This window comes from Chiloscyllium plagiosum, chromosome 41 (genome assembly GCF_004010195.1).
Source record: "Chiloscyllium plagiosum isolate BGI_BamShark_2017 chromosome 41, ASM401019v2, whole genome shotgun sequence".
Taxonomy (NCBI): Eukaryota; Metazoa; Chordata; class Chondrichthyes; order Orectolobiformes; family Hemiscylliidae; genus Chiloscyllium; species Chiloscyllium plagiosum.
The window spans coordinates 4,352,617-4,366,422 of NC_057750.1; the positions used below are offsets into that span (position 1 = coordinate 4,352,617).

At 46.0% G+C, this 13,806-nt stretch overlaps 1 protein-coding gene across 4 annotated transcripts in view; it reads right to left on the bottom strand.

The window, feature by feature from the left end:
* Positions 1–13,806, bottom strand: part of dpf1 (D4, zinc and double PHD fingers family 1) — a 77,001-nt gene that overhangs the window by 23,006 nt on the left and 40,189 nt on the right. Inside the window, exons 8-9 of one of the 4 annotated variants that reach the window (XM_043680778.1) lie at positions 12,468–12,479; positions 825–1,022 (exon numbers count right to left, since the gene is read on the bottom strand). The exons of the other annotated variants lie outside the window; for them this stretch is intronic. Coding sequence (XP_043536713.1) covers positions 919–1,022; positions 12,468–12,479 — 116 coding nt within the window. The 3' untranslated portion in view covers positions 825–918. Of the gene's footprint in view, positions 1–824; positions 1,023–12,467; positions 12,480–13,806 lie in introns of those variants that run through there. 4 annotated transcript variants of the gene reach the window in all.

Sequence of the window (13,806 nt, forward strand, 5' to 3'; positions counted from 1 at the left end):
GATGCTGCCTGACCTGCTGCGCTTTTCCAGCAACACATTTTCAGCTCTGATTTCCAGCATCTGCAGCCCTCACTTTCTCCTCCCATATGGAAACACCATCCCATCCAAAGTTCCCTTCCAAGCCACTCACCATCCTGACTGTGGAAATATATCGCCGTTCCTTCAGTGTCGCTGGGTCGGAATCCTGGGAATTCCCTCCCCAAAGGCATTGTGGGTCAATCTACAGCCCATGGACTGCAGCGGGTTGAAGAAGGCAGCTCACCGCTGCTTTCTCAAAGGGTAATAAGTGCTGGCCCAATCTGTGATGCCCACATCCTGTGAGTGAATAATGGCTTTCTCTTCCAGCCATGCATTCTGGGATTGGTTGACAGTGGCTCTATTCTCTTGGTAACCGGGAGGTTAAGTGATCCAATCAGGTTTTCTTTTGAACTGAACCTGTCGCTAGGTGAAACTATTCCTCACATGTCCTGATTTGTAGGCACAGACATTGCATTCCCTTCAACGGTCCAAACGGAAGTGGAAAAGACAGTTGAGATCCCTTACGAATTAATGCAAATAGAGTTTAGGTTGCACCTTGTAAAGGGCACCCCCACTTACCCCTCTCTTACTGAGGGCACAATGACAGGCAACATGAAGTTTCCCACTGGTTTTGCATTAATTAAAGATCTAAATTGCGTTGCCAGTGAGCGCAAAATAACGTTTAGAGACCACTCCAACATCTAGGAATCAGTGGAAGCTTTTCACTCCATTTCTGACACATTATCTCCGTGACAAACGTGAAATAAATCACACAGGGACCCATCTCATTCAAGTACAGTCACAGTTTATTGATTAGGAATGGCAAACAGGAAACTTCCACCTTGTGAATGTCGACTGGCTCTGGTTGTCCCAATACCAGTTCTCCCTGAATAAATCTTTCTACCAAATCCCATTGAACAGAGCAGATTGGGAACCCATTGATTCGTGAATCAACATCTCGTTCTTGACGAAATCAGGTTCAAACATCCAGCCTGCGCGGGAAGCTGTTAAACATGATAAAATCCTCCGTTATAACAGTGACTACACTTCACAGGGATTTCATCAGCTGTAAAGAGTTCAGGGATGCTCTGAGGTTGTGGGAAATGTTACAGAAACCAGGTGTGACCTTTGACTCTTTCTCGCTTTCTCTGCCTGGCTTCTGAAACACTGCCTGATCCAGTGTTCTCCACACTGCAGAGAGTCAGCCAGTGTACAAACCACACACAGAAATCACTTCAAACAGGTATATGCTCACTCTCACATTCACACACTCACTCATGACATGCCCACTCCTGTGTGTACATATACCCACCGGCAAACACAAACACTTGTAATAACATACACACACACTTTACATATTGGATATGCAGATACCACATACATACACATTATATGTGCACTTGCACATATGAATATTCATTACATGTGTACTTGTACACATACACACACAATTACACAACCCTGGTAGATTCACACACCCACTGATTTATACAAACACACTTCATGCATATACATACCGACTCACACACTCACGCACATGTAAATACACTGATTTACATGCAAACTTGCACACAGATATCCTCAGACACGCACATATGCTCACTTACTCACATGCAATTATAATAGCCATATTCCTGTTACCATTCCTTCTAAATTACTTCAATCCTCAAACATTCGTTACGTGAAAGTAACAGCCAAGGAGCGATGTCTCTGTAACTTGTGTCTGGACCTTGGACACTGACTAGGCATACATTGTCAACTTCTAACTTTCTTAGCACCACGATGAACATTGGCAGGAAGAATAGAGGAGCTGAATATTATTTAAATGGCAGAAAGACTGCAGGAAGCAGCAGGCCAGAGGGATTTAGGGGTCCTTGTACATAAATCACAGAAAGCTAGCATCCAAGTTGAGAGGGGGTGGGGGGGGGGGGGGGGGGGGTGGAATAGAGGAGGCAAATGTACCACTGGCCTTTATTTCAAAATATAAAAAGAAAGGATTTGCTAAAACCATAGAAGGCACTAGTTAGACCGCATCTAGAATATTGTCAACAGTTTTGATCCCTTTATCTGAGAAGAGATATCCTGACTTTGGAGGCAGTCCAGCTGATAATGGATATCAAGGGACTGTTTTATGAGGCAACATGAAGTAGTTTAGGCCTGTACACATTGGACTTTTGAAATATGAGAGGCAACTTTATTGAAACATAGAAGATTCTTGCGAGTTCTGAAGGAGAGTCACCAAAATTGAAACATTAACTTTGCTTTCTTCCCACAGATGCTGCCAGACCTTCTGAGGTTTGCCAGTAATTTCTGGTTTTTTTTTTCATTCATTCATGGGATGAAGCCATCACCGGCTAGGCCAGCATTTACTGCCCAGGGGGCAGTTAACAGTCAACCACATAGCTGTGGGACTGGAGTCCCATGTAGACCAGGTTTTGTTTCGGATCGCCAACCTCTGTACCTCTTTGTTTTAAAATTCTTAAGGGGCTTGACAGATTAGATGTGGAGAGGTTATTTCCCCTTGTTGGAGTGTCAAGGACCAGAGGGTAACATCTCAGAATAAGGGGTCATGGTAGGGGGGTAATACAGAGATGAGGAAGCATGTCCTTTCTTGAAGGGTAGTGTATCTGTCCAATATTTTACCGCAGAGTGCTTTGGGAGTGGGTCATTAAATATACTCAAGGTTGACAGAGACAGATTTTTAATTATCAAGTGGCAAATGGAATTTAATCCTAAAATGTATGAGATGATGGATTTCAGGAGGACTAAAAGGCAAAAGAGTACACAGGGAATGCTCTGACCCTGTGAAGTACAGCGGATCAGATTGTCCTTGATGTGCATGTCGGAGTCCAGTCATTGAATACAAGGAGGTCATGATGGAGCTCTGTGCAACATTAGTTAGGCCACACCTGGAGTACTGTGTGTGGTCACCACACTATAGGAAGGATTTGACTGCACCGGAGAGCTGCAGAGATGTTTGACTGCACTGGAGAGCTGCAGAGGTGTTTGACTGCACTGGAGAGCTGCAGAGATGTTTGACTGCACTGGAGAGCTGCAGAGGTGTTTGACTGCACTGGAGAGCTGCAGAGGTGTTTGACTGCACTGAAAGGCTGCAGAGGTGTTTGACTGCACTGGAGAGCTGCAGAGGTGTTTGACTGCACTGGAGAGCTGCAGCTGGAGAGCTGCAGAGGTGTTTGACTGCACTGGAGAGCTGCAGAGGTGACTCACCAGGATGTTGTCTGGGCTGGAGCGATTCAGCGATGAAGAGAAGCTAGACAGGTCGGGGTTTGCTTTCCTGAGAGCTGAGGGGGGGGGGGGGGTCTGATTGAGTTCTGAGGGGTGTGGACAACGTAGGTAGGGAGATGCATCAATAACCAGACAGCACAGTTTTAAAACAGGGAGCAGGACGTTTAGAGGGAATTCGAGGAAAATATTTTTCACCGCAAAGGTGATGGAGATGTGAAACTCCCTGCCTGAAAGGGTGGTAGAGGCAGGAACCCTCAAGACATGTGAAAAGTAGATTTAGATTTACATGGACACTTGAAACGCTGGAGCATGCAAGACTACAGGCCAAGTTCTAGAAATGGGATTAAAGCTGGTGGACGTTTGCTGACTGGCGTGGATAAGGTGGGCTGAAGGAGCGAGTCCCATGCTGCAAATCTCCAAGACTTGGAGAGAATCAAGGGCTATGGGCAAAAAGCAGGAAAATATAGATGCTTCCTAAATCAGCCACAAGCTTATCAAATGGCAAAACAGCCTCAATGGGCTGAATGGCCTACTTCTGTTTGTATGTTTTATGGTCGTATGATCCCAGTTCATGAAGTAGATACCAGAGAGACACTATTAAATCCATCAGACACAGGCCATTTGGCCCATCTGCATCATGCCTGTAATTCTTCTTCCACCCCTTTGTCATCTCACCCCATCTCTTCTGTCCCTTCCTCCCTCAAGTTTTCCCTTAAAAATGCCGACACGATTCACCTTGACCACTGGCTGTGGGAGGAATCTCCGCATTCCCACCCACCCCTGGGACAAAGAACAGCAACATCTGAAAGAAAGTGTCTGTATTTCTTGGAATGTCCTTTTGTCGATCCATCTCTTGAGAGAGATTTTTTCTCCACTGCACCACAGAAAGGTCATGACAAGGAAACACTTCCTGAAATTCTCCTTGACCTCCAGCTTGTGTTTCCAATGATTTTAGTACCTTTGTTACATCATAGAAATTAGGAGCAGGAAAAGGCCATTCAGCCCTTCTATCCTGCTGCCCCATTCAATATGATCTCAGTTGATTCTCTATCTCAATGCCATTTTCCCACTTTCTCCCTATGTCCCATGGTGTCTTTAATATCTAAAAAAAACAATCTTTTTCTTGAATATATTCAGTGTTCCAGCCTTTCTGTGGCAGAGAATTCCACAGGTTGACTAGCCTCTGAGTAAAGAAATGTTTCTTCATCTTAGTCCTAAGTGGTCTACTCAGTATCCTGAGGCTACGTTCCTGTTCTAGACTCCATCACCAGGGAAACATCCTTCCTGCATCTAGTCTGTCCAGTCCTGTGAGAATTTCATACATTTCCATCAGTTTTTCCCCCCCCCATATCCTTATCCTTCTCAACCCCATGCAGGCAGGCAGTTTGGAAAATACCTCTCCATCTCAGTAGCAGTTCCAACACACTCAAAAAGCTCAACTCCATGACAAAGTAGCCCACTTGGTTGCCATCACATCCACCATCTTCAACATTCGTTCCATCCATCATTAGTGCTCAGTGACAGTAGGGTGCGCCATCTACAAGATGCACTGCACAACCTCACCCAAGCTCCTTAGACGGCACCTTCAAAATCCAAGACCATTTCCATCTAGAAGGACAAGGGCAGCAGACACATGGAGGAGAGTTTGCAGGGGCTGGTGTTCCCAAGCCACCCACCACCCTGACTTGGAAATAAATCACTGTTCTTTCAGTGTCGCTGGGTCAATGTCCTGGAATTCCCCCCTCTAAAGGCATTGGGGGTCAACCTACAGCACATAGACTGCAGCGGTTCAAAAGGGCAGCTCACCCCCCCACCTTCTCAAGGGGCAGTAGGGATGAGCAATAAATGCTGAACCAGACAATAATGCCCACATCCTGAGTATAAATAAACAAAACTGAAAATGTGTTGCTGGAAAAGCGCAGCAGGTCAGGCAGCATCTAAGGAGGAGAATCGACGTTTCGGGCATAAGCCCTTCTTCAGGAAGGCTTATGCCCGAAACGTCGATTCTCCTGCTCCTTGGATGCTGCCTGACCTGCTGCGCTTTTCCAGCAACACATTTTCAGCTCTGATCTCCAGCATCTGCAGTCCTCACTTTCTCCTATAAATAAACTAAGAAAGGTCAACACCACAAAGAGAATGATCTGAAGAAAATTACACAAAAGTCACATCGTCAGCTATAGAATCCTTTGAAAATGAATAAATGAGAAAGGATGACATTAACATCGGAACACCTCAAGAATGATCATTACTGCCTCTTCCACTGCTAATGTGTCGAAACTGCAATCGGAAAGTTCTAGAACAGCAGGATTTTATTTCTTGTTGCTGCAGGGATGGTTTTGTGGGAAGTCAAATCTGTAAGCAGCCTGCTCCATTTGCAGCAATGTGTAGTGTCATTTGCATTCAGTATCAGAAAGGCGGGAGCGATCTCTCTCTCTTGGGAAAAAAAATCTCGTAGGCTCTTAAATCGAATCGAGACAAACAAAGAAACGAGAGGGGTCTGTAATCAGCCCAGAGCTCTCCGTGGTTAGATAAGATTTTGGATGTCTTATTAAAGGCTAAGGGAATTCCTCCTCGTTATATTTGAAAGGGGCTGCATAAATGAGGATTGTTCTGGAAGGCATGCACTGAATATTATTTCTCTTCACTCTCCCCCTCACCCTCTGCTGAGAATTCTGCAAGAGCATTTTGACAGGAAACCATTAAACAGGCCTCCCCCTCTAATTGAAACTATCAAATGCACTGAGAAATATTAAGCCTAGGGCCTTCACTTATATTTTTTTCAGGGAGCAAGACGAGTGGGTTGCCATGCCAACCCAATAACCAAGGCAACAAAGCAATCCAATTTCTTTTTCTGTCTCTCTCTCTCTCTCTCTTTAAACAGATGAGGGAGAAGAGGAGAATACCCACCCCGACCCAAGAGATCCCTCCACCTCCTCCCAGCCTCGTGGTCATTGGCAGATCTGCCTCAGCCTTCAACTCCCAGCCACGCTCTGGGGACCACTGCCCCAAGCCCTTGCCCCAATGCCAGGTACACTCGCACCAGCTCATGGCTTTGCCTTCCTTGAAAGATCTGCATTTTGATGGCGCGTCCACAACCTCATGCCCTTTTGTTTTGTAACCAATGAGGAGGTCATAGATTCCCTACAGTGTGGAAGCAGGCCATTCATCCCATCACGTCCACAATGGCCCTCCAAAGAACATCCCACCCAAACCTGCCCACCTACCTTATCCCTACATTTCCAATGGCTAATCCACCTAGCCTGCCCATCCCTGGACACTATGGGCAACTTGGCATTGCCCATCCACCCTAACCTGCACATCTTTGGACTGTGGGAGGAAACTGGAGCACCCGGAAGAAACCCACTCAGACAGTCACCTGTGGCTGGAATTAAATTCAGTGCTAACCACTCATCCCTGTAACCTCGGTTTGTAGGGAATGTGACAGCCAGTTATCGCACAGCAAGCTCCCATGGACATGGCAGAGAATTGGTTTCCTTTTCGAGTGTAGGTGGCTGAGGGATAAATGTTTAAGACGGATGTTTGGCTGGGGTGGAAAGGGTGTGTATGTGGGAGAGTGAGCCTTCTCTGCGTTTATCGCAATCCTGTTATAGGGTCTTTTACATCTATCTTGTGTAGGTAGCCTCTGTCTGAAATACAGCATGAACTGGAAGTATTTCATTCGGTGTGAAACATTTTGAGAAGCCCCGAGGTTGTGGAAGGTGCTATAGAAATGCAGGTTCATTTGTCAGACAAGGAAATTGCTTTCCCTTCCTTCTCCACTCTCCGTCACCGAGAGTGAGGGGTCCGCCTATGCACAGTCACACTCCAGCTAAATCCATGCAGGGATATGCAGGGCTGTAGATGCTGTCACTCTCTATCCTGCTCCTTCCTCCACTCATTCTCACCTTTCGTTCTTTCAGTGTCACCGGGTCAAAGTCCTGGAATTCCCCTCCCAAGGACTTTGAGGGTCAACCCTCAACAGCACATAGATTGCAGCGGTTCAAGAAGGCAGCTCACCCCCCCACCTTCTCCTGGGGCCAAGCCACTGCTTCAGGTGCATCGTAAGTGAAGGTGCAAGTTTGTGGTGAATTTATATAGCGCCCTTAATCTCCTTCATCCAGGGTCTTAACAAACAAACAAACACTGAGATTGAGGCACAGAAGATGATATTGAGGCTGGTGCTTGGTCAAAGAGGGAGGTTTGAAGGAGTGTTTTGATGGAAGAGAGAGAGGCAGGCAGGCAAGAAATAACAGAAGGCCACTTGACACCTCTCTGCCATTATTTAAGATTATGGCTGATCTGATTTTAACCTCAACTCTACATTCCTCCTCAGCTTTGATAATCTTTCATCCCCTTGTGCCATCAATAAAACTGAGTCTGGGTGGGATGCTCTTCGGAGGGTTGATGGGCTGAATGGCCTCGTTCCACAAAGTCGCAATTCCGAGTCACGCCAACACCGTGTGACTTCCTGCGCTGGCTGAGGACTCTCCTTCTCAACTTTTTGCCCTTGCCTGAGGCACGGTGATAATCAGGGTTAAACCATCCCCAGTCATCTCTCTCTCTAACGAGAGAGCAGCCTTATGATCCAGTCCGACTATGGTGATTTAATTAGCCTGAAAAATTTTAAAGATTCTGCATCCACCACCTTTTCAGGAAGGGAATTCCAAAAACTCCCAACCCTCTGTGGAGAAACCCAATGTTTCCTCATCTCGGTTTAAATATGCAACCCCTTATTTTTAAACTATGACCCCCGAGTTTCTCCAATAAGAGGAAACATCTTCTCCACATCCACCTGGTCCAGTCGCTCAGGATTGTATAGGTTTCAATTAAATCACCTCTGACACTTCTAAACTCCAGAGGGTACACAGATTTAGGGATTGGTGCATGGCCTGGTTGAAAGACTGTTGGGATCTTTGATAGAGTTTTTCACATCCAGTCCTGTCAGTCTGTTAAACAGCTCAAGGAGCGGCCACTCTCTCATGATGTCCTCCAGGAGACTGCTTGAAGATATAAAGGCAATTTTCCACATTGTCACTGCGTCAAGTGATCCTGCCCTCCCCCTTAACAAGCCAACATAGTACATTGGAACGCCAACCACACGGGATAGCCAGCTCTGCTCTCCTCCAAACTCACTGAATCATACAATCCCTACAGTGTGGAAAGAGGCCATTCGGCCCATGCAGTCGACACCGTCCCTGCAAAGACCTACACCCCACTGTATTCCCGTAACTGCACATTTCCCATGACTAAGCTCCCCCCAGCCTGCACATCTCTAGACACTGCAGGACAATCTCCCATGGCCAATCCTCATAATCGGCACATCTTTGCATTGAGGGAGGAAATCCATCCAGGCATGAGGAGAATGTGCAAACTTTTTTTTTATTTCAAAAATATACTTTATTCATAAAATATTTTGATGATCTGTACAATTGGTCATTCCATACATACGTAAACATTCCATTTCTTGGCATACAGAGACAGAGTAATCATTTATATATACAGGTCTGTACGATTACTATCCACATATTTAGCAGGGGGGGGAATGGGCAAACTCTACACAGACAGTCGCCCGAGGCTGGATATGAACCGGGGTCCCTTGCACTGTGAGGCAGTAGTGAGCCCCCTTTAATTCCCGGTAACTAGCTTAATCGTCAACTATTGGTGGGGCACCATCAACCGGGACAAGCTGACCTTGGCCCAAATCGGTCACCCTTGCTCCGATCAGGATTCCCTCTCCCCATCCCTCTGGAAAGAACCTTCGCAGGAGGTCATTATCTCACAGTGCCGACCCCCATTGTGGGGGTCACAGGGGAAACACGAGGGAGGGAATGGCTTAGTCCTACTATCACTAGATTATTCATCCAGAAAGGCAGGTGAGATCTTGGGGACCCAGTTTAAATCCTGCCGATAGCAGGTACTGGAATTTCAGTCCAATAGAAATCTTGAATGAAGTCTCTAATGATGACCGTGTTCACTAATGTCCTTTAGGGACATTATTAATACCCAATTAATACCCAATCTGGTGTACACGTGACTCCAGACCCGCAGCAAAAGGGTCGACTCTTAACTGCTTCTTTGGGCAATTAAGGATGGGCGATGACACCCTCACTATGTGAATTAATTTCAAGAAAAACCTTCCACAAAGTCATGTTCCCTATCTGCTGCTGGCAAATCCCACGCTCAGTATCACAGCTCAATGGCAAAGTCTGTGCAACCCATCAAAGTTGTTAGATGCCCAAACAATTATGGGCACTTTGTCATTTTAAATCTCTTTGACAGTAAAATTCTATCATTAAGAAATACAGAGGGAATCTTGGAAAAGTTTTCCTTGCTGGTTCCCTCTTTCTTCCTGCAACTTACGAAGGTGAAAGCTCTTTTTTGAAAGTCCACAGCCCCCTCGGGAGCCAGATTCCCATTCAGCAGATCATGGGTTTGCTGCAGCTGTCTGCAGGCAATTTGCCCACTGGGGGCTTCACATTCAATAGTGAATGTCAACTCGGCTGATCTTCTGCTTTGCCAAACTGGTGACAGATTTCTATTGCCCTCAACCCTGCTCTGCCCAGTACCCTGGGCCCTGACAGCACTGTGACTCAGTGGTTAGCACTACTGCCTCACAGCGCCAGAGACCCGGGTTCAATTCCAGCCTCGGGTGACTGTCTGTGTGGAGTTTGCACATCCTCCCAGTGTCTGCGTGGGTTTCCTCCGGGTGCTCCGGTTTCCTCCCACAGTCCAAAGATGTGCAGGTTAGGGTGGATTGGCCATACTGAATTGTCCTGTAGTGTGCAGGGACATGTAGATTTAGTGGATCAGTCACGGGGAATGTGGGGTTATAGGATGTGGGAGTGGGTGTGGGTCAAATGCTCTTCAGAGAGTCAATGCAAACTTGATAGGCTGAATGGCCTCTATCTGCATTGTAGTGATTTAATGCTGCCATGACACTTTATCTGGGGGCTTTGGAAATGATTACATGGAGGCAATCCTAATCTCCCAGGGAATGGGTAGAGATCAAAGGGAATCAAGGGGTATTGTTGAGACAGTAGAGTTAATGATTACCAAGCCAGGATATCATTAAATTGTACGACACCCTCGATGGGCCAAAAGGCTTACTTCTGTTTCTATGCTCTTATCAAAACTCCCCAATTAGAGTCCAGCCTGCAATTTTCATTTGAACAGTAGCACAACACAGGGCCACTCACCTCCTGACCTCATTACATCCTTGGTTCAATAATGGACAACAGAGCTGATTTCAAGACAGAGGCAAGAGTGACATCAAGACTGCACTTGACTGAGTGTAGCATCAAGAGCCCTAGCAAAATGGGAATCAGGGGAAGACGTTTTGCTGGTTTGAACCACACCTGGCACAAAGGAGGTCATGGTGTTGGAGGTCAGTCATCTCATCTCCATAACATCTCTGCGGGAGTTCCTCAGGGTAGTATCCCAGGCCCAACCATCAGCTGCCTCATCAATGACATTCCCTCCATCATGAGGCCAGAATTTTGGAAGTTCACTGATGATTTCACAGTGTTCAGCACCATTCACAGCTCCTCAGATACTGAAGCAGTCCATGTTCAAATTCAACAAGATCTGGACAATTTCCAGGCTGGGGCTGACAAGTGGCAAGTAACATTAACATCACACAAATGTCAGGTTAATGATCATCCCTAATAACAGACAATCTAACCACTGCCCCTTGATAGTCAATGGTGTCACCATCACTGTACCTCCCACTATCAATATCCTTGACCAGAAACTCAACTGGACTCGCCATGTAAATACTGTGGCTACAAGAGCAGGTCAGAGGCTAGGAATACTGCAGCGAGTAACCCACCTCCTGACTCCCTAAAGACTATTCACCATCCACAAAACACAAGTGTGATGGAATATTCCCCACTGGTCTGGATGGTTTCAGCTCCAAGAACACTCAAGAAGCTTGACACCATCCAGGATAAAGTAGTCCTTTTGACTGGCACCACTTCCACAAGCATCCACTCCTTCCAAATTCTTCCTACTCATGTACCCATCCAGATGCCAATGTTGTAATTGTACCAGCCTCCACCACTTCTTCTGGCAGCTCATTCCATACATGCACCATCCTCTGTGTGAAAACGTTTCCCCTCAGGTCCCTTTTAAATCTTTCCCTCTCACTTAAACCTATGATCTCCAGTTTGGACTCCCCCACCCAGGGAAAAACACCTTGGCTATTGACCCTATCCATGCCCCTCATGATTTTCAACATTAGTGCTTAGTAGCAGCAGTGTGTACTATCTACAGGATGCACTGCAGAAATCCAACAAAGATCATCAGACAGCACCTTCCAAACCCATGACCAATTCCACCTAGAAGGACAAGGACAGCACATACATGGGAACACCACCACCTTCAAGTTCTCCTTCAAGTTACTTGCTGTCCTGAGTTGGAAATTTTTGACCATTCCTTCAGTGTCACTGGGTCAAAGTTCTGGAATTCCCTCCCTAACGACATTGTGGGTCAACCTGCAGCACATGGACTGCAGCAGTTCAAGACAGCAGCTCACCCCCACCCTCTCAAGGGGAAACAAGGACAGGTAATAAATGTTGACCAGTTAGAGATGTCCCCAACCCATGAGTAAATAGGAAAAACAGAAGATAGAGGATGGATGGATGGAGACAGAGACACAGAGAGAGAGAGAGAGAGAGAGAGAGCGAGAGACTCATTGCTCTTGGGACACCTGATGGCCAGAGCATAGAACTCTTTGTAACAGTTGACATAGAAAATCAAGTGGGGAAAGGTAATGATAAAGGGAAGCATAAAAGACGGTTTCTTAACAATTTGAACTTGAAGCCTTGTATGGCAGCATCTAAATAGTAGTGGAGCTGTTTTCAAATGGTTTGTGTGACTAGTTTCCGGAACAGAATCTGATCCAAGGAATGCATGGCTGTATCTGGTATGTAATGCAAGGGGTGACTCACCTCTCCCCCTGTTGGTTGCTTAGCCAGGATTAGAAGGCACAAATAACCAATAATATGGAGTGCCAGGCTGTCACTTTATGACCCATTGAGATTCCAATGAACATAGATTAAACCAAGAGATTAAATATAGGGAGAAAACAGCTTCACCCATGTGGCTGCGTTGTTTTCATTTAGGCTTTTGAAAATTGACTCAGTCAACAAGTCTGTCACAGTGAGAAACTATTCACAATTCAATTGTCTAAATTACTCACTTACCTTGGATAATTCCTGCTTGAAATCAAAGCAAAGAGACACACAAGTGGTTTATCATCCACATTCTGTAATCCTCTTAATAGTACTGCACTGACACACAATTCAGCACTAATATGGTACTCTGCGAGATAACTAACATCTTTCACATAAAAGCTTTCATGGATTCCTGACCTAAGCATTTTCAAGAGGACTGTAATGTTTGCATTGTCTCAAAACAGATGGCACGAGGTCAAGTGAAGTACTGTCATTTGTTTTTTTCAATTTGTATAATCTTACTTCTTAATAAATGGCAATCTGTAGCTTTTAGCCTGAACTATGCAACCTGCTAGTGTCACAATCTCTGTGAGTTAGAGAGGTCATGAATGGATGGAATGATCACACCCTGCCTCCCAGTGTATATTTTCACCACTTCACCACGAAAGCGTTCACTGATGACCCGCTACCCTCAGTAATTTTGACAACAGGTTAAGGAAGGAGGAGGCAGGTGCTAGTTAGTGAAGGCTGGTGTTTCTGCAGCACAATAAAAGGTGTCATTTGTTCTTCTGCTTACTTTGAAGTAATTTCTGAATGGTTGGACCACTGGCTGAGATGTAAAGAGAGGGAAGGCTAGGGGCCTGAAACCCATCCTGTGCTATAGACAGATTCCTGTTTCATTGTAGCCCCATGGTTGGGGTTTGGGGGAATGGAGGGAGGGGGAGAGCTCAGGGAACGGTCTCCGCTAGTGACTTCACATCAAGAATAGCCACTTGCGCCAGGAATGGGCATTATCAACTCCTGAAGGATTGGCCTGGAGTCTCCAGGAATTGAAAACTAACCCCTGGTCACGGTAATGAGCAAAGCCCAGGAGATGAATCCATGGGCCAAATTAAAAAACAGTCTGAGTTTAGTAAAAAAAATTTCTTCCCTCTAAAAAAAGTACTTCAGACGGGAAAATGGTTGCCTGACACACTATCAGAAATCGTTCAAGGAGTTGAGGTGGGCATGGATGGGGGAACAGGAAGAACAGTAGGGGAGGGTAAATGATGTTAGGGTCTGGAGATCTACCTCCAGGAATGAGTCTGATTGATCTCAGCAACACCCAATCACAACACTCCACTCCACAATTCGGGGATCAATTTACCTGATGGGAAAGAGGTAAAAATACATTGATTTGGGGCCGATGGAGCTCGAAGAGATTACAATGGAGGCACAGAGTGAAAAAGGAAGGAAGAAAGGGTCAACATTGATATACAAAGCTCTGGACTGCGCTGGAGTACTGTGTCCAATCGTAGGCACCGTCTTTCAGGAGGGATGTGAAATATTTGGAGTGGGTGCAGCTAAGTCGCCCAAGAATGGTCCCAGG